This window comes from Mirounga angustirostris, unplaced genomic scaffold (assembly GCF_029215605.1).
Source record: "Mirounga angustirostris isolate CCGP_5_RB_7025 unplaced genomic scaffold, mMirAng1.0.hap1 SCAF_7, whole genome shotgun sequence".
Classification (NCBI taxonomy): Eukaryota; Metazoa; Chordata; class Mammalia; order Carnivora; family Phocidae; genus Mirounga; species Mirounga angustirostris.
The window spans coordinates 150075767-150097170 of record NW_026991715.1 but is presented as its reverse complement, the minus strand read 5'-3'; the positions used below and the strand labels follow the sequence as shown (position 1 = coordinate 150097170).

Sequence of the window (21404 nt, the reverse complement as noted above, 5' to 3'; positions counted from 1 at the left end):
CTACCTACCGCTAGCTTCCAGACAGGGAATTACCCTTTCCTCGCTGTATTTTAAAGGATTCTTCAAGAATGCATTTAATGGGTAGTTACGTTTAGTAGGTTCAATTAGTATTTAGTAAGAATCACTTTTTTAAGGCATTTAATTGGTAGCTGTGTTTAGTAAGTTCAGTTAATATTTAACTAATAAGAATAACTCATTCATTTTTAAGGAAACCTACTTTGGAGAGTATACAGATTCCAGTGATAATGAATCGTCCCAACATAGAAATTCTGCTGAGTCTGTTTCAGAAGATGAGACGTCTGAATCACAGTATTTTGGTTCATCCAGAAAAAGTAAAGGAAGTAGTGGTACCTGGGAGGAAAAGCTCAAATCACATGAAGCCACCCAAGCTCTGACTACATTGGAAGTAAATGAAGTGACAACTGTCGGGTTTGGGACATTCACAGCAACACTGAGAGAGCCTTCAGCCACATACTCCTTAGCTCGTGAGAAACACTGGATGGTGTCATCTGAATCGACGAGTGATAGGAGAAGAGGCATTTTAGATGAGGCACAAAGACAGAGAGAGGTTAGAGAGGCGGATAAGTCAGTGCAGACTGAGAACATGCTTCATGAGCCCATCAGAAATGTGTGTGTTGAGACGTCGTCTGGCAGCCGGGCACAGGGCAGGGGAGAGGCCCTCCAGAAGTCTGATGTGTGTTCTCCCCTCGGCAAGAGGCCATTCAGTGAGCTCATGGAATCTGAAGGAAAAACCCTGCTATCCAAAATGATAGGATCACCCAAATCACAGCTTACTAAGTGGATGCTAACTAGTGAAATCCCTCTTGAATCAGATCATCTGTCAATCTCTGACCACTTTCAGGGAATGTGTAGAGTATTGGGGAAGGAGAGAGATGTTCAAGGATTCATTTTAGGAGCATCACCTGAACCAGAGGACGATGCAGGTGATGCAATGGGTGTCACAGGGCTCAGTGTTGACGCCAGGCTTTCTTCCTCTTCTACCTCGGGAACATCGTCTGTCTGCAGTGACTCCCCGTCTTCCTCTGGGTTAAAGTATGGTCATGATCTACACATTCCTGCTAAAGTTACCCCTATGGAACTGCATCACTCTGAACAAAAGTTACAAGCTGAAACCTTGAACATGTTAGATCTGCAGCCTGAGCCCCCAGAGTGTCCTGCCGGACAGAACCATCTGGAGAATAGCTTGTGTGCTTTGAGCCCTGAGTTGGGAGCGTCAGATTTTAATAATCAGAGCAGCAGTGAGGTCGGGTGCACAAATGTTGTGAAAGGCATGCCCAAAGTCTGTTCACTTGCACAGTCAGTATTTATAAAAGCTATGAAAGAGGCACAGTGTGGAAGTCAGGGTCCCAGAACTGAGCTCCCCCTGACTAGGGCGGATTCTTCACCATTGCTAGAGTCTCAGTGTGGCTTGACCAAGAGTGGGTTTGGTTTTGTTAAAAGCCCTTCATGGCACCATAGTGATCTGTTAAGGAGAGGTGGGGAAGAAAGGATGAGAGCTAAGTCAGAATATGAACAGAAGACCAACCATCAGGTAGAAAAGGCAGTGCCATCCTTAGAGAGTAGAGGATCCACATCCAAGCCTGAACTTGCTAGAGAAAATAATGCTGTGGGGCTCAGGGCTGCTACATCGCTGTTGCCAAACCAAGTGTCCGTGATCACCAAGCAGGCCAGGCCTGACACGGCGCAGAGTGCTAGACCGGAGCACTGGAGGCGGGGGACTGAATCTGCCTTCGGGGCAGCACGTGCCGGTTCTGGGGCTGCATCCATGTCATCTGTAGCCAGACGTGGCAGAGAAGGAGAGGACACGGCACGGGATGCGCAGGGGACGGCTGCTACTGAAGGGACCTCGCCACAAGTTTTCGCCTCGTGGAGAAAATTAGACTTCAGTTTTCCAAGTGCTTCTTTACCAGTAGGAAATTCTCATTGTTCCACAAATAGCGGACTGTCTTTCTCTTCTAAAAACATCCCGGTCCAAAACCAAGACGTTGTGACGGAAGCCTCAGCACAGGAAGAAGTGCAGAAGCAAAGTCTGCTCCTTCATGCCACGGATCTGGACTCGTCTGGGCTAGGTGGGGATCGACTCCTTCCCGCCACAGAAGTGCCAGCGTCGAGAAGTTTTCCTGTGGACGAAGTACCCTTTGATGGCACGGGCAGATCTAGTGGTGAGGCCCTGGCCGTCTCAGAGGACTCTCCTCGTGTCCAGCAGAGCCTGGAGTCTCTAGAGCTGCCATCTCAGACTCCTGGCAGTGCTTCTCCTAAAGGTCCAGGCACTACAGGGACTGCTCTTCCATCGGCCATTCTCAGGAAAGATGAAGAGACGCATGCTGTCCCCCAGAGTGGCCTCGCTGGGGCTCTGTGTTACACGGGCATTCGGGAGGCAGGCGGTGGCGACACAGAGGTGGAGGAGAGTGAGGCACCTAGCTGCAGCGAGGGGGAGAGTGAGTCCGAAGCCGCGATGGGGGACAGACAGCAAGGTGCCGCCCGTGCCTCCAGAAAAGATTTAGGAGCCGAAGGTGCTGGCGCAGCCGAGCCCAGGCCTTCTGTTGAGGTGGGGTGTCTGACCTCCGCGCTGCAGGACTTCAACATCAGTACTCTTTCTGAGGTAGACGGACTTTCCACATCAGAGGTCGTGATGTTTCTCGAAAGTTGTCAGTTAAGAGATTATAGTTCAGGGGACTCTGTTTCAGAATGTTCGAGCAAAGGAACCCTATATAAAGAAATGAACAAAGACTTAAAGGCAGGTGAGCTCTCAGGAGGGAAGTACAGAAAGCAGCTCTGTGAAGAAGAAACCCTTGAAACCTCCGAAGAGTGGATTGAATCTGAGGAAGATGACGGTCCTCTGAGGAGCACGGATCAACTCACACGGCGTTCCTTGGAAACGCTGTCTGAGGTACTCACCAGGGTCGGCCAGGCGCTTCAGACCAGCTGTGAGAGCTCTCCTGGAAAAGACGCCGGTAACCTGGTGCTCTTAAATACGCATGACAGCCTGACCACTAAGCCTGTCCGAGAGCACGTCCCACCTCAGGAGGTGAGTGGCTTCCTGCCAGACCCTTCAGGAACACCCCCTCCAACAGCCAGCGTGGCCAGCAAGGGCCGTTCTCCGGCCAGAGGCATACTGAGTAACAAAGTCACTCCAGGCAGTCCTGAGGGTGTTCCCGATGTCACCAGCCCGATCTGTGGTGGGGCAGAGGTCCTGTCGGAGCCGGCAGAGCCCTCCCCCCAGCGCTCTGACTCCATGGTGGGGCAGACCATGGAGGGCAATGCCGAGGAGGGGGCAGAAACGACATTTCAGTGTCAGATATCAACAGTGACCTCCGAAGTCATAAACGTGCTCATCAATAAGGATCAGAATCTCGTCATTGAAAAGGGGGACCACTGGACCATCATAAATGGGGTCGCTCTCATGCCAAATGTGGACCAGGTCATACTGTGTGACAGTCCCGAGGACATTCCTGTTTCTCCAGATCGAGGAGATTTGGGAGCTGGCTTCCTTTCCGTTACTTCCTTGGACAAGTCCCCAGAGACCAGTCACCCTGGCCGTCCATTTCAGGAGCCCCAGTGTGGCAGCAACCTGTCATGTGCCCAAGAGGAAATTTCCAGCAGCAGCCAGAGCACCAACTTCGATAAAAGTCGTTTGCGCAATAGGCCTGTCAAACCTAGTGTAAGGATTAGTTCTGAAATCTATGATCAGAACTTTGAGTCTCAGACTATTGCATCTGATCACACATACTTTAACTCGAAACTAGAGCCATTCAGCAAAAATAAGAATCGATCAAAGATTTCAAACAAAGATCAATCAAACAAGCCGGCAAAGGCTTTAGCATCCAGCCGAGTTGAAGCTAATCAGAGTGAAGGTTCTCAGTCATTTTCAGGAGAAAGAGAGAACACAAAAACTCAGAAAAATCAAACTCAGACCATTTTAGCCAATGCTGACACATCGACTCCTACAGATTGTTCTGATACTCTGAGTAAAATCCGGCAGGAGGTGGGGCCTCCCCTGCCACCCTTGCTCGCTCCTCTGGTCGCTACACCTCCAAGGACTTCGCAACCAGTTTCTCCTCTGATAGTAACTTCCTCTCCCTCCTCACCTACCTCTCCTCTTGGCCAGATTTCTCCTTTGTGTGAAATCCCAGTGCCTCCTATGATGTCTCCTTTGCCAGAAGAGCCGGGATGCCTCTCCCCGCTGTGCACATCTCCGTCCCCATCCACTGCCCTGGCCGGCGAGAGGATCTTGTCATCACCGTTGCAGTTTTGTGCTGCGACCCCAAAGCATGCCCTCCCTGTGCCTGGCCGCCTCCCGCCCTTGGCACCTGCCCACACGGCTGTGGCCGGACCCCAGGAGAATTCCGTTAAAATCCTTGACACCATGTACCCAGAGCTGTCTGCCAGGGCCCGCACCCTCAACATCCTCAAAGGGAATATTCAGCTCACTCGAGGTCCGTCTGCAGACTGTAAAAGCTTAGCAGGGCCTGTCAACGCTATAACAGGATTCAAGGCAATTACCTCAACGTCCACGGCCTTTGTTAAGACGGGGGGCAGCTCAGGGAGCGACTGTAGTCAAGAGAAGTCCAGAGATGGGGGGACTCGCCAGGATGCAGGTGGGAAAAGGACGTTGTCTGCATCTACACTGAGGAGTGCCAAAAGACTGCGGCTGGACAGCGGGTCCCCAGAACCAGAAACTGGGGCTGCCACTGCAGAAGGAGTCAGCAAGACCCTCCGGAGGAACCTCCCTCAAGCTGAAGGTGTGACGACAGAGGAAGAAAGTTCTCTTCTGACCATCAGTACGGTTTCACAGGTGCCTCCAAACCCAAAAGAAACCGTAGAGTCCCATGACCAAGCCATAGCTGGTGCACTGAAGAAAATCGCAGAGTCATCTTTTGATCTCTTACCTGTCATTCGGAGTCACGTGTATGTGGGAAATATCTCTAAAAAGCCTGTAATGAGAGATCAAGAGAAGGAAGTTGTTTATGAATTTAGCACAACCAAAAAGGTACGTGGCTGCTTTTCTCTAAGAGCGTTAGGAATTACATGTCCTCAGAGATAGGTTGTCTGCTATCAGCAAAGTGGTAGATTACCCTGAACAGAAATTTTATTTTAGAGATTGACAGTTATCCGTATAGACATTGTGACCTCTACTTTGTTTGTAGTCAGCATTTTGTACACTTGAGGTGTGAGAAGACACTGGCGACTTGATCATTTGTATTCATCAAATACCTTAAAATTTTGAAGAAGTAAAAGTATCTGTCAGGACTGCAGTTGCATTTTTCCCACCAATTCTGGCATGTTTAAAGGCTCGAAATGACTTGCTCCAAAGCATCAAATTATGCTCCTGTAACAGAGCCTTTCTTTTCCGTGAATAGCAAACACACATTTGAGAGTTTGAGGGTCTTCCAGAAAGAGAGCGAGGGGTTCCCCTGCCCCTCCTTTAATGACTGTCACAAATGAAACAGGAACAAATCCTGGTTTCAAGATAGGGACAGTTAAAGTGGGAGCATTGTGCAGATTCACACACCTGGTTTATTAGGACTCTTACAGGGTTATATTTTCCAAGTGTCCATGTCAACACCTTGTGTGGATTATTTCCAGTGCCCCATGGATCCTGCTGTATTGGTTATCTGCACATCCTTGGAGTCATACTAGTGTAAATATGTATGTATTTTTTTTAGATTGCTTACTTTCAGGAAACAGAGTAATACATGTTGCTTTGAAAAGATATTTATTTTCAGATGAACAAATGGACCAAATTATTTAATGCCCTTTTCCTTAAGTAGGAAAAAAAACGTTGCCCAGTTTTTGTAAGACCTAAAGAAGATAAATGTGTAGGGCACATCAGCGTTCAGAAAACAGGAATGCATTAAGAGTGGGTGTAATGCACACACACAAAATTATTTTAGCAAAACCAAGGCAGTGACTTGGTTGGCGTGGTGGCCGTGACGGCAGGCAGGCGGCTGTGCTGGGACGTGGCCTGTGGCACCTACAGGCAGCCCGTGGCCTGTGGCACCTACAGGCAGCCCGCCGGTCTGGGCCTCTTGCCCCGCACACCCAGGCGGGGGGTGTTCGCGGCTGAGTCAGGCAGGTGGTTGGCCACAGTGACTGCTCTTTTCTCCTGTCTGATACGGTGCCCATTTTACGGCCCTAATAGATAATTTTGTCATTTTTAGCTGTTCTTCAGTAGGCAAAAGAAATACCAATGTACATTGCCTTTTTTTTCTTTCTTTCTTTTTTTTTTTCCCCTCCAATCCAGCATTTAGCAGAGTGCTTGCTTCACTCTATTCTCTCAGAACTAAAAATTCAGAAGATCTCTATGGAGCGCAATTACATTCACGCCCTCTGCAGAGTGTATGTGGGTATTTGTCGGCAACTTGGAGACTTGGAAAGAGCTCGTTTGTTTTGCTACAGCCTACTTAAGGAAGGTATGTTTAGATAGTGACATTTCTGTATTGGAAGTCTGCTACTGCTTTTTTACCTCATCATTACACTTGGATCTGTATTTGCAGCTAAGTGATTGCTGCATATCTTTGAAAATAGCATTAATGTTTGGGCATTTACCAGAGGACATGAAGGGCCTTAGCTGTGCCAAGCCGTGCCTGGTTTTCAGTGGGAGAATTTACATGACTTAAACTTACTTCTTATATCAGCACATACATTTCCGCTGGTATATCATCTAGGGTCTCTCATTACTGTGTTGTTTGTCTCTTCTTGGTGCATCTACTGAAGAATCAGATACAGGCGACACAAGATAAGGGAATGATTGTAAAGTCAATGACAGACCACACTGCTGCATCCCTGGCTGGAAAAGGCAGAACTCTAAAATGGAATCGGGAGCCCGTGGCAAGAAGAGGACCAGAGGGCGGTGGATAGGAGGGCTCTCCTAGGGTCCCCTTTTCCCTTCCTCTGCTTCCATCCCCACTAACGGGGCAGATCAGGAGTCATCCTTTGTAATAGGACATCCTCAGGGGAAACATTTGTAAACACGGAAATGATACACAAATGCAATTTAATTTCATATCAGAAAGTCTTCTCTCGACAGTGAAGGTTTTTCATCCTAACAGCATGATGTTCACAGGGCTTGTGAAGCGGGTAATGGAATGTGCCCATAGCATGCAGACCTGTGAATGAGGCTGCCGTCTGTTGCCCTCTTCGTGTCTTTGTTTATTCTTTCAGTCATTGGTGGACTCCATAGTAGTTCACGGGGTGCTCGCTAGGTCGTAGGGCCTGGATGGTGACTGGAACCTGATGCAGACACGCCCGTATGGTGAGGCCCATCCTCGCCAGTCACGTGGCCCCAGCGCTCGTGGGGCTCCCTCAGTGGCAGGTACTAGCAAGGCGAGCAGCGGGGACTGCTGAGTCCCCACTGAGGTTCTGTTCTTGTCACACACCGCCAGCCCCCTCTCCCTTCAGGCTCCTGGGGCGCAGGCTCTCCCTCCGAAGCTTTCCCCATTATTGGGGCTCCCACAGCCATTCTTCGTCCTCCAGGCTCCTGGCTTTTTCTTCATGGGCACTTATCCCCTTGCCTTGTAGCCTGAACCCTTTTGTTTGCTGTCTCTGTCCTCACCAGATTGTGTGTTCTGTCAGCGCAGGAATTCTGTTTGTCTTGTCCCTGCTTATCCCTACCCCACAAGAACGCATTGTACGCAGCCATTGTGGATCTGTTGCGTGAGGGACCGTGCCGTGGAAGGGGCTTTGTGAGAGTCTGAGGGGTCAGGGAAGCTCTCCTGGTCAGAGCGGCTTCTCATCTTGAGGCGTGAAGCTCGATGCCAGCGAGTGCCTACGAGAAACGTGAGGGAGAGGCTGCCGGGCAGAAGGAGCAGCATGTGGGAAGGTCCTGGGGCAGGAGGACATTCTGTCTCTGAAACAGCTGGTCAGAATAGACTGTGAGCCTCTGCTTTGACTTATCTGCTCTGGAAACACAAGATGTGGCTTCCTGCCAAACGGTAAAATTTGTGTCTACTGGTTCAACCAAGTTGCAAAACACGGACAGTTTCTTATAAAATCAAAATATCCATTTATCGTATGACCTCAAAATCCCACTCACACGTCCTTATCTAACAGAAGTAGAGACTGCCCTCACCTAGCCTGGTACTCACATAGCCACAGCATCTTCACTGGTAGCTGCCCATTGCTGGAGACAGACGTCCGTCAGCAGGTGACGGAAGAACAGGTGTGCGGTATCAAGCAGTTGAATACTTGTTGGCCACGCAGAGTGAGGGGCTGCTGATGTGTGTGGCAACACAGATGAATTGCAGAATCATTCTGCTGAGTCAGGGAGCCAGACAGAAAAGAGTGCGTGCTATCCGAATCCATTCATGAACATTTGAGGAAAGACAGCTAATTTCCAGTGGCAGTAAGCGGATCACGGTTGTCTGTATCTGGGGTGACGTGACTCACTAGAAGGGGTCAGGCCATGGGAATTTGGGATGATGGAAATGTTCTCTGTTGATTGTGGTATGGGTTACATGGATATATTCATTCATCAAAATTCATCAAACTGCGTGCTTAAGAAGAGTATATTTTATTATGTGTGAGCTGCATGTGGGTTAGGTTGATTAAACAAACAGCCAACCATGGGAAAGAGCATTCACAGTAGAAGATTATCATCCGTAATGTATAAAAACATCTCTTCAAATCAAAAGCCTTTTATGTGTTTCACAGGTGAGTTCTGTCTTCCAAATGCATAAGAAGTCGCCTGAATGACACTTCACAAATGGAGAGGTTCTAGGGTTGTGGAAGTCTGGAGAGACAGGCTTACCTTTGCTTCATGTTTGGGATTTTATGGTTCTTTTCATAAGACAGTGCTGTATATCCAGGTATTATGTTTCAAATTTAATTAAGGAAGATTTGCCAAAGTGAAGGGGCTGGGGAAGAAAGAAGCAGATTTGTAAGAAGTAGGGCCTCCTCAGGCACCTCCTTTCAGTGTTAGGAGACCTTGCAAGGCACAAGTGAAATTATTAAATAAAGTAAGTTCTTAGCTTGTAATTTATTCACTTGATCAGACCTAAAGGTTTTTTGTGTTTTTTCTCATAGATTTTCCAGAGTCAGAGAAATTGACTTTGTTCATTGCAAACATGTGGCATGATATATTTATTTCCCAATCGGTGATTAATAAGGCAATGCAGTTGGTTGCCAGGCAACGTGCTAAAGGAGAGGTTCGGAACTGTTTGAGAGCCTTTCTCAACTGGGAAAAGGTGAGGTTTGTTTTATTGCTCAATTGTCAGACCTTACTTGCAGATCTCACATGAATGTTTTTACTTGGCTTTGTATTTAGTGTCGACTTAGTTCATAGGCATTTTAGAGACAGGACTCTTCCTGTTAGATCCTTTAAAATACCATTTTAGCCTAAGCTTATGCATTTAGTTCGGGAAATACGCATGAGGCACTTTGGTAAGAATTGGAGATGGAGGTGTTGTGTTAATTTAACAGAAGTTTATTTTGTTCACTGATCTACAACTGATGACCGTGTAGAATATACATGTGTGTGCAGGGCTCACAGGAGCTACATGGCATTTGCTTCTATGGTGGGCACTTGGAGAGCTGAAAAATGGCATTGCAACTCCTTCCTGTTTTGACTTTTTTTAATCTAATATTGTGTATTTTTCTTTTTGGTTGATGGAATTTTTATTTAAGTATTTTGTTCCTGTGTGTTCTTCTCCTTTTTTTATTATTTTCTTTGGTAACTGGGTGCTAATATACCATCTAGATTGGTGTTCTTTTATGTTATAGCTGTTTATCTAGTGACAATCTCTGGAAGTTGAATTGACAGTGCTAAACTCTGAGATGTTGAATTCAGTGAGGGGTTGATTTCGGTTTTTTATTTGTTTAGAGAGAGAGTGTGTGCACGTGTGTGCAGGAGAAGGAGCAGAGGGAATTTTTTTTTTTTTTGAGAGAGAGAAAGAGTGCAGAAGGGTTACAGGGGAGAGGGAGGGAGAGAATCCCAAGCAGACTCCGTGCTGAGCAGAGAGCCTGATGCAGGGCATGAGTTCACAACCTTGAGATCCTGACCTGAGCCTAAATCAAGAATCCTGACGCCCAACTGACTGAACCATGCAGGTGCCCTGTCTTCTATTTTCTTATGAAAAGTAAAGGAAAGGGCTATTAGTAAACAAAAGTTAAGGAAATACTAAAAAGCAAGTCTGTAATCATCTTTTCAGCAACTTATCTAGACAAACCAGAGTAGTAGTAGTCCTGGGAGGGTCCATCGGATTCAGGTCAGCGGCTTAGTCGGAAGAGCCCTTCCACCTCCTGTCATTGACCTGCCTCAGTCACGCTCCCTCCCCCAATACCTGCAAGGCCCCTCCCCCCAGGGTTCTGCAGGGGGACTTGCATCTGCTTTGGTCTTCCTTCTTTGGCCTGGTCACGATGAAACCACATATGGTAATTTGGTGATAAAAGACATTATAAAGAAAATAGAATTTTAATAAATGCGTTTGCTCTATATCATATCAAATAAAAATATAAAGTCAAAGGTATAAAAAATTGAGTAATACTTGGGGTAAAAATACCATTATAAGATAAGACTTCCAAATTTTCTCTCACAGAATTCAACAGATCGGATAGACAAAAATGAGTAGAAACAGTGGAATTCAGTAATACAAAATGTAAACTTGAATGAAGAGTATGTATTTCTTTGTATGCCTATGGCACATCTATAAAACCAGTCATGAATTTGGCCACATGAAAACTTTAATTCTTTTTTTTTTTTTTTAAAGATTTTATTTATTTATTTGACAGAGAGAGACACAGCGAGAGAGGGAACACAAGCAGGGGGAGTGGAGGAGGGAGGAGGGAGAAGCAGGCCTCCCGCGGAGCAGGGAGCCCGATGCGGGGCTCGATCCCAGGACCCTGGGATCATGACCTGAGCCGAAGGCAGACGCTTAACGACTGAGCCACCCAGGCGCCCCGAAAACTTTAATTCTTAAGAAGTAAAGATTCCATACTCAAGATTCTCTGGTAGTAGTTAAGTGAAATTCGCTCTAAGTAATTCAGAGATTCCATAAACACTACTTGAAAGTTGGCGTATGTGGTCCTGGACAATCTGGGAATACATAGGAACCCAAAAGTAAAATGAATTTTTTAAAAGTCATTGGAAAGGAAAACCCTTCATACCAAAGGTCTCTAGTTTTTACAAAACTTACACTCATTAAGGTAGTTTAAATGTTTTCATTATTAGATAGTAAGGTGACTGATTATCATCTTAGAAATTAAATATCTGAGAAGGAATCTAGGAAAAAAGGAATAGAGTATAAAAGGTAATAGTAATGAAGCAGAGAACAAAAGAACACATAGAAGAAAAACGCATTGCCTTTAAGAAATAGTAACAAAACAGATAGCTTCCAGGTCAGATTAATGAAAAAAGAGAAAATAGAAAATACTGAGGATTTCAAAAATGAGAAAGAAAACAGACTCCAGATATAGAAAGATTGAGAAGACCACCACCTGCAGCTCTGTAGTGACAGATTTGGAAGCCGAGGATGATTTCTTAGCAAAATAAAAATTATCACATTTGGTTTTAGAGGTAGAACACTTGATAAACCAGTTGTTTTCAGTTATCATAAAACAAGTGGAAACGTTGATGTAAAATTTACTGTATAAAAAGCATGTGTAGATTCCATCTGAATTTTGCCTAATCTTTTGAAGAACCAAATAATTCCAGCCTTTTGCAAGTATAAGATTGAAAGCATTCTGTTTATTTTTATTTTTTTTAAAGATTTTACTTATTTATTTGACAGAGACACACAGCGAGAGAGGGAACACAAGCGGGAGGAGTGGGAGAGGGAGAAGGAGGCTTCCTGCAGAGCAGGGAGCCAGATGTGGGGCTCGATCCCAGGACCCTGGGACCATGACCTGAGCCGAAGGCAGACGCTTAACAACTGAGCCACCCAGGCGCCCCTCTTCCTGTTTATTTTTAATTTGTTGAATTACATATTTTTTTTATGTAGACTCCACGCCCATTGTGGAGCCCAATGCAGGGCTCGAACTCATGACTCTGAGATCAAGACCTGAACTGAGATCAAGAGTCGGGCACTTAACCGACTGAGCCATCCAAGGGCCCATCTATTTAGTTTTTATTTTTATTAACAAAACCCAATAAAAAAATAGCACAAGTAAGAAAAAATTATAAATCCACTGTAGGTATTTGTCCAAGAGAAGTTAAATTAATGTCCACACAGAGCTGTGTTACATGCATGTTCATAGCAGCATTATCATGGGTAGCCTAAGGCTGCATAGCCCAGATGTCTGTCAGGAGGTGAGTGGATAAGCAGACCGGTCCATCATGTAAAAGGGTAACATTCACCGACAGGAAGGAGTGTTAAGACTACCAGTATGGGCATCATCAAACGTGTGATTGTGTGAAAGATGCCAGATAAGGAGTATGGTGTTGGCTGATTCGATTTTATGGAGTTGTGTAAAAAGACTGGTATTTAGGGTCAGAAGAATGATAGAAATTGAAGAGCTTTTTCAGTGTTTAAAAAATATTATAACTTTCTCTGATTTGAGGTAATAAAAATTTGCATTTCTATCTGGATTGCAGCTAATCTCCTTTCTACCTGACTAGATTCTGCATCCTGCCTGGAGCTTTTTTTTTTTTTTTTTTAAGATTTTATTTATTTATTTTAGAGAGCGCACAAGTGTGTAAGCATGTGCACCCTGGGGGAGGGGGGCGGGGCAGGGCCAGAGGGAGAGTCTCAAGCGTGGAGCCCCCAGTCTCGACCTCAGGACCCTGAGATCATGACCAGAGCTGAAACCAAGAATTGGATGCTAAACCAACTGAGCCACCCAGGTGCCCCCTGCCTGGAGCTTTTTTATCTGACCTGCCAACCTCTATGCTTATAATCATCTTAGGACAAGTATTATGAGTAAGATAAACATAGTTCCTTATTCAAATACAACTTTCGAAAAGTGTCTTTTAAAATTAAATGATTATTCATTTGGTGCTTGTTACAGTCTATGAGATGACTAATGTAAATGTGTTATATTTGGAACTCTAAATTTTATTTTATTTATTTTTTTCTTTTTTCATTTGCTTAGAATGCTCCTGTGGATGTGGGTTTCATGGTTTCTAAGCTGCTATTGACCATACAGTTGTGTCCAAAAACAGAATTTCAGCCCAGTGAAAAATTTGGTGAAGACCTAAGTGACAACACTTGGGAGTACATATTTGCCATTGATCTGCTCTGCTGCCATCAAAAATGGATTTGGACACACGATAACATTATAAGGTACAAGGCTGTTCGGCTAACTGAACGTTGGGTTCTTGAATTGGAAGGCAGGCTGTCGAATGGTTGCTGATTGTGGTTTGAAGAGTTTCTGCTCTTGAAGGCTGCTGAAACATTTAAAAGTGACGTTCTGATTTGGTAAGAGTTGGTAAAACTCCCATTAAAAGACTTGTATTATTGTCACATCCCCTTGCTTTATGTTTTGTGGTGGCTGTGACTTCATTATATTCTGTTAACTAGTGTCTCTCTCCCAAGGAGCAGTGACCCTCATGAAGGAGGGGTTTGGGTTCACTGGCATGTCCCCAGCTCATACAGCAGTGCCCACAAAGGGAGCCATCCACGGCTAGTGTAGGAGGAAGTGTCATGATTGGATCTTAACGTTCAGATGCTCTGGAAAACCCATGTGAATGGACACAGCAAGAACTCCACGTTAGCAGCTCTTCTCACCTGGGTTTTAGGAGGGAACTATGTCTCGGGCATCTGTTTTATGTAATGAATCCACTTTTCTCTGTGCATGGAGAATTCTGGCACTAGCTATATACCATCTCTGGGAGAATGGGAGATGGGAGAACGGAGAAAATTGTCATTCAGCTGATTATTCTGTAGATCTTAATTTTCTTGGAAGCCTGATTGAGAAAGGCTGATTTAAAGGAGTTTATGACATTAAAAATTAGGATCCACAGAGGACTGATAGTCCGTATCCTGGAGATACTTGAATGTGTTCTGTGGAAAACTGTGCTCTCTTCTTCTCCTCCTTAACACTAGGAACAGATTTAAACGTCAAATGATAGGGAATCGAATTATGGTACTTCTGTACAATGAGATACTGCCACAGTAAAATAATCGCTGCAAGTGGATGTTTAGGTGGTGAAATGGGAGTAGCTCACGTGCTTTGCTGACTAAGGGAGCGGCGGTGCGGTCGTTCAGGGCCGTCAGTGTAAATTTGTGAGTGCCTCCTGTGGGCCTTGTCTCCTGACTCCTTGGGGGAGCCCAGCAGGCAGGGTGACAGGTAAGCCCCCCAGAAGTGCTTCTGGGCACCCCCGCTGGGGGAGAGGACAGAGTGTTGAGCAGGCTCTCTGCCTGAGCAGTGCCACACCCGGAGCCTGGGGCGCTGTGGTCCCGTCCCCCGGGCTCATACGTACGTGCGCCTAGAGAAGCACAGGGAAAGAGAAGTCCCGAATTAGTTGAGTAATGTTATCTGAAAAGGTATTATTTGGGGTGCTTTTGATTTACCTTTTTCTTCTGCGTGTTGGCGTTTAACTTTTCTGATACTGTAAATACCGTGTAAGAAGTAATTACACTTTGGAAGGAAGAGAAAGCAAAGAGGAGCTGACACTGTTTCCAGTCAGTAGAGAGTTTCTAACGTGTGGTTTGAGTGTTGCCTCTGAGCTCCGTGCTCCTCTCAGAACATGGTAGAGGCTTCTAGAACATGTTTGGGAGGTCCCAAGCGAAAATCCAGTCTCCCGCCTCTTCCAGTTCTGTGACTTGGGGACATTGTCCAGAGTCCCACTTACAGCCTTGTAAAAAGGGTAAAAAAGGAATAAAGATGCAAGCATAGGTAGTTGTAGCCTTTTTTAAGCCAGTGTGGGCCCAAATATCGAAATAGTTGGAGGGTATATGAGCTTCCAGTGTCTGATCTTATTTTAACCTAGAAGGTTACATCTTCAGAAGACCTTCTTCTGGGGTGCCTGGCTGGCTTAGTCAGTAGAGCGTGTGACTCTTGATCTCAGGGTTGTGAGTTCGAGCCCCACATTGGGCATTTAAAAATAAGAAAAGCCCCTCTTCTTTATCAGTTGTCTATTTCTTACGGGCCATTTTAAGTTAATATTTGAGTGATGGTGAGCATGCATGCTTTTCACGTCTGTGTACCTAAGTATACATATATATATGTATATATATATGCTCTTGTTGTTTTCTAGTAAAGAGCTGTGGCCTGTAATGGATAAGTGGATAAAATACAGAAAAGGACACGCGAACATTGCATATACTCCTGATATTATTATAGCATCGATACTGAGGCTGATTGGTGAGTTGTCTGTTTTATGAAATGTTTTCTTGTTATTGATCACGTCTTGGTGGGAGAATAAAAGTGTGATAATAGATGCCGACCAAAACCTCACCGTAATGATGGCTTTTTACCACCACATATTAGATGCATTCTCACTTCCTTCTCCTCAGTCACGTTCTTTCTTTATAAATGGATGTTTTCTCTGACTTTGTCAGAGATGAGGTCTTCGTGCAGTCCATTGTACGTGTGATCGAACGTGTGCTGCTCACTTCTTACTGTTTACATGCACACGTGCACACCAGCACACGGGATTGCGGTCAGTGACGCTCAGGTCTCGTTCGGTGTCTATAACCTGCTCTCTCTCCCTCATGCACTGCGTTCTTCTCTGCTGGCCCAGGCAGGGTCGAGTCATGCAGCTCCGTAACTGGGGACTAGCTTTGTTTTCCTCCAGGCCCATATACAGAAATTAAAATCCTTGTTTAAACAGATTTTAAATGAGGCATAGATTCTCTTCCATCTTGGGTGCGCAGGGCCTCAGTGGGTTTTTGGTTCTGCTCCCTGTCACCCCTACTTTTTTATTTTTTATTTTTACTTACTTTTTCCTCCTCGCCTCATCTCTGACAAGTCGCTCTCCAGGCCCTGCAGAGTTACCAGTGATGAGATCTATTAATTTTTGGAAGGCTCTTCTTACTTAGAGTGGACTTCTCCATCTGTAGTATGTAGCCCTTGCCCCTGGGGCACACCATCGAGGCTCATCTGATACCTATGTTGTAGCCCCTCAGATCCTAGAACATATTCACCGTGACTTTTCAGTATCTTTGGCGTTCAATTGGTTAGAGCTTCGAGATAGTGCCACTGGAAATAAGGTTTGCAAATATTTAAGTGATCTGAGTAGTCGCATAAATAGGCCTGTCTGTGACATGTACACAATGGCTAGTTGTGTTACCATCTCAGTAAACAGATATTGCTGCCCTGTGCATCCTTCACATGCAAACCGAAGAACATGGTGCCAAGTAAATGTGTGAAATGGTCCAGGCTGCTCTCAAGGAAGAACCAGAAATACACCTGGAGTGAAGTTACCGAAAAGAGAGCATGTGGGCCAGGTGATTGCTGGAGAGGTTGGGGGAATCAGAAGAGATGCCTGCAAAGATAGCTCAGGGTGTGGAAGTGAATGAACTGCTCCCTGGGGGACTGTCTCAAAACACCGTCTGTGGCATCCCTTATTTCAGGGTGCCCTGGCCCGGAAGCAGTAAGGCCAGAGCAGGGCCAGGGGCAGCCTTCTCGGCGGTCTGCTCGCTCTGCTTTCAGTCGCATCTTCTCTCAGGGATTCAAGAAAAATGTTCATACCTGGAACTGACATTTTAAATTACAAAACTTACTTGAAAATTGAAAAATTGGGAGAGGGTATTAAATCCATAAATAGATAATATCGACCTAGATGAAGTAGCTTCGGAATTTTGAAAAGAACATGGTAAACTTTTTGAAGTCGCACTTACAAAATATGGTGTGATTTTGGCTGTTGTTGTTTGCAGAGGCGTTTGGTTACATATGTGTTGGTCGTAGCAGGAGAGGAGCCGAGTGGGAGGGTGGAAGGCTGCACTTCTGGTGACTTGCGCACAGTCCCTGTGCGTCTGTGACAGAGGGTCAGCCTCATGGATGAATCTCCCCTACAGTTGGCTTTCAGGAGCCTTCCGCATTTGGCAGGCCGTCCAAATTGCCTGAGAAGCTTTTTAGAAAATGTATATGGATACTCACATAATTAAAAGTCATATGTAGTAAGTTACATATTATGGGAAAAATTGACAATACATAGTTCACAGCATTGTCGGGTAGAATGCTAATACATATATTGAATGTGATCCAAAGGGTGGATAAGTAGGAGGTGGTGATGTGATGTTCAGAGCAGCAGAGCCAGGCCTGGAAAGCCGTCCTCAGGTCTGCAGACAGGAGAGGGCCGCTGGGACGGCCAGGCTGGCCACGGTGCCGTGGGCCAGTGCCGGCCCTTGGTGGCGCAGCTTTGCCTGCTCTGGCTGTCTGGCCACCGAAGCGATATTGCTGGTTGGTGGGTGTGGGTGGGCGGCCGAGGGTGGGGAGCAGAGACAGGTGAGACCTGCTGGCAGAGTGCTGAGGAGTCCTGTCAGGGTTGGGTGTGCATGGACCCTTCTGCACACCTGTCAGGCTTGGAGTTCGAACTGTTTCTAAGAAGAAACTCCATTAGAGAACCTTCTTGCAGTTTTCGAAGCTGACACTCACTGAAGAATTTAGCAAGTAATTAAATTGCTAGGCAGTGATTTAATAATAATGACCGAAATCACTAATCATTCATAAAATAAAGGAGTTGTGTTTATTCTTATTTCCAGATTTGCTAAACCCTAACTGGATTTTCACTTCATGGGAAATAAAAGACGCTTTCTGTCAGAGCAGTTCGGTGTTGTCTGATGTTGGATATTGCTGTTAGCAGATGTGGGATTATTAGATGAGGGTCTAACATCTTCAACAATGATGTGTTAGAGCATTCTGTAGTGTTTGCATTGCTCTAGATTCAGGGGCCCATGGAGAAGTGGTAGAACCCGCTTCAGTCTGCTCGTCTCAGGGCAGACATGAGGCTTGGAAGGGAGACCGAAGTGTGCCTGCTGCTGGATTGAGTTGAGTGCAGAGCTATGTGGTACCTTTTTTGCCCCCAAAGAGCTTATTAACCCCCCGTAGCCCATCTGGTATTGACTGGAGCCTAGAAGCTAGGAGAACACTGTTTCCTACAGCAGGTTTTTGTGGGGCCGGCTGAAGTAACCATTGTCGATTTGTACCCAGTCTCTTGCCAGGCCTGTGCCCTTTTCTTTGAAATTATCTCAACTCGCTTTTCCCACGGCACGTCTGCACCTGCAATCTCGAATGAAAACCATGGGTGGCTACCCAGGTACCTTCCCGGCAGGCCCCCAGCTGCCCTCCTCACGCTTCCCTGAGTGCTGGGCAGTGCTGTTTTTGACATGGAGGATAAGTCCACGTTTCTTACTTGTTGTATTTTAATGTGGCTGAGCCACCCTGGACTCACATTCCTTCTGTAGGAGGACTTTTCTTCCCATGTACTCAGCAAGTTTGTCCATCATCTTTGTCATCATATATGTAAGTTTTTTCCTCTAAGCCACCTTCCTCTGAGTCATGATTTCCTCTTATTGTACCCCTGATAGCTCCATTAATTTAGATCACTTATAAAATCCAACAATTCATTAACCATTTTTAATTGAAAGAACAGAAGCCGTTGTAATAGGGTTCTGTATTATCTGAGAATGCACTCATATCCCAGGGCTGGATGAGCCCACGTCTGTGTTTGGCACACGTCCCTTCCCCATCTCTACTGTCAGTTATGTTTTGAACGCCCCTGGTAGATTGTCTTGGAGGACAGATCTGGTCTCATACAGTTACCAGTTTGATCTAATTGGAAGCAGATAATTGAGTGATCAGTAAGTGAAATTCCTGATTCCTGAAGTATAATGCCTTTCAACCTCACTGAAAGATTTCCCTGAAATTATCCAGATGTTTATAGTTTCGTCCTGAGTTTGAAATTTTCCAGGCGTGCATCCATCAGCAGGAATTTACTGAGTGTCTGCTCTCTATCACAGCATTCAGGGTGCATGTAACCTGCCCTAAGTTGTTTTCTCTCAGGGATACTAAGTAATAAAGGTCTCTGTAGTGTCCTGGGCCTCAGTTTCTCCATATTCAAGTTGGAGATGAAGCTGAGGGCCTGGGTTCACATACAAAGCTGAGAATGTGTGTAGTGGGCCCAGAACAGTGAGATTGCAGGGTCCTGTCGTTAGAACCCAGGAGAAGGACATGGATAAGAGCACATCCAGTTGTGTCCCAGAGTTCTCTCCCCATGAGAGAGGAGGGGCAAAGAGCATGCGGCCTCGTCCTGAGGGAGGGAATGGGGCCTCTGCTTCAAAGCAAGCTCGAGTCCCCAGACCCTTGGAATAAAGGAAGGACCAGGTGAGTAGGGGCTAGCTGTGTGGCCTCATCTTGCTTGCTTTAGCCACCCCCCCCCCGACCCAGTGAGAACCCCCAGAGCTTCTGTCACTTCAGGTCCTTTCTACCAGGTGTTAAAATGTTCAAAATTGAAAATAACATTTAGCTATTCGTTTAATGTTGATAATAAACCAGTGTTAACATAAAGGACGTTCTCCATGAACAGTATTTCCCCAACAGCAACAGTGAGGAGAACGGCCCTTTATCTTGTCGCAGACCTCTTTACTGTCTGGATTCATGGACCTATCTGCTCTGCACTCAGGCTCTTGCAGTACATTGTTTTGGTTGGAGTGTATGAAGAAAACCCAGTTTTGTATGGAGCTGATAAAAGGAGAGGAGTATTTTAACAGCCTTTTCAGATCATTGTGGATATTCTTCTTTGACACTGCATTGACCTACCACAAGGGGTAACTCCCTGAAGGCTGGATGCAGTGTGAAGTCTGAACCCTTCCCGGGGAGCCTTCCTGCCGTGCTGCCCAGGGCTCTCGCACCTGCATGGAGAAGGCCTTTTGCCCAGTCACGATTCCGTGACCTGCTCTGCTCACTTGGAAAATACTGATTTGCATAGATCTCCCAAATGCCAACAATATCGAGAAAACGAGCATTAATATCATGCCTGGTCTCATCGGAGAGGTCTTCAGTTTTTGAAGCTGTCAAGCTCCGGATGGCTGTTGGAAGTTTTTCCAAAAGTTTAGTTTTGCTTAAGAGCTCACATTTTATCTTTGACAACATTGGTAAATTTCCTTGCAGTGACAGGTGCACTTTGTTCAGTTCTGAGAAAATGTCTGTCTCGGTCTGAATAGCTTGAGTTAGTCATTCTTTCAGGGGAACGTGGGGGTTGAATGGAGAGGTGCCCAGTTCCCCTCCCAGGTCAAGCAGCTCCACCATGTGCATGTCCGCTTTTTGTGCCGGGAGCATCTGGTGCTCAGGAGTGACCGCCTGCCGCAGCCGCCCTGGTTGGTGCCAAGGTCATGGTCGTCCCAGGCCCTGGCTTTGCTGCCGTCCGTCTGGTCTCAGCCCTGGGAAGAAGGCAGGTCACTCCTGAGTGACAGCTGTGTTGTCGTGAAGGTCATTTTGACCCTGAGGACTCGGGGGGCTGCGGACCACACTTGAGAGTCGCTGTGCTGCGCAGTTGGGTCAGCATGGCCCAGTGTTGGACCGCAGCCGGGCCTGCTGGGCAGCGCGTGGGGGTCCTGGAACCTCGCAGAAGCCCGCCGTCCCCAGCGAGCCTGCTGCAGCCGGGCTTTCGCCTGAGTTCCACTCCTCAGGATGCCTTCACCGAGGAAGCTGTGTGCCGTGTCCTGAGTGTGCGAGTGGGGGTGATTGGTGCTCTCAGTCCCCACCACCCCCGCCCCCGTAAGACACACGGTGCTCTGTGGCTCCCGGCTCCTCACCCTTTATCTGCTTTCATGTAGGAAACACGTACCTGTTTGAACTTAACGCAAATAGTGATGCAGGAAAGAGAACAGAAATGTTAAAGTCTCAGGAAAAGTGAGCGTTTCACTGAAGGCTGTTGGCACTTTGGTTTACTGTGTCCTCCAGGTCGTTTAGGCCAGCTGGGCTTGAAGGAAGGCTTCCCGTCCGCCGTGAAGAATATTAGCTCCGTCATTGGTATGTTCATCCAGCACGCGCAGGACGAAGGTAAGACCTCCGTTCACAGAAAGGAGTTCTGAGTCCCTCGCATTCCTCCCCTTAAGCCCTCTGAGTGGTTGCTGCGCGCGGTGCCCTGTGCCCCCTCCCCGCCGCGCCCTCGGGTCGGGGCAGGAACTGGCAAAGCTGCGGCGGCCTGCGTTCTCAGCACGCACACTGAGCGCCTGTGGGTTTTCTGGCGTGTGGTTTGAATTACAATTTAACCAGAATTCGGCCGAGCTAAGTGTTACTTGCACACCTTATAAATAAGCTCTGCTAAGTGGGAGGGCGCCCCTAGCGGAGTCTCCGGCTGGCCGTGACCCGCCGGCCCTGGCGCTGCGGCGGTGGGTGTGACGTTGGGCTCCAGCTCATGCCAGGTGTGCGTGCTTCCTGTTCGGGGCCCGTGTATCCACACCTCCAGTGGGTGGCCAGTGCAGGCACTTCTTTGACCGGTGCTCTGGGATCCACATCTTATCGAACTTGCATTGTGGAGCATGCTGCTTCCAGCGCTGCTT

The 21404-nt window shown here is 46.6% G+C and overlaps 1 protein-coding gene across 1 annotated transcript in view; it reads left to right on the top strand.

Moving 5' to 3' along the window:
• The window catches only part of ICE1 (interactor of little elongation complex ELL subunit 1), a 56829-nt gene that overhangs the window by 34052 nt on the left and 1373 nt on the right, over positions 1–21404 (top strand). Inside the window, exons 13-18 of the mRNA XM_045863732.3 lie at positions 209–5011; positions 6266–6434; positions 9046–9206; positions 13048–13238; positions 15155–15261; positions 20803–20901. Coding sequence (XP_045719688.2) covers positions 209–5011; positions 6266–6434; positions 9046–9206; positions 13048–13238; positions 15155–15261; positions 20803–20901 — 5530 coding nt within the window. The remainder of the gene's footprint in view (positions 1–208; positions 5012–6265; positions 6435–9045; positions 9207–13047; positions 13239–15154; positions 15262–20802; positions 20902–21404) is intronic.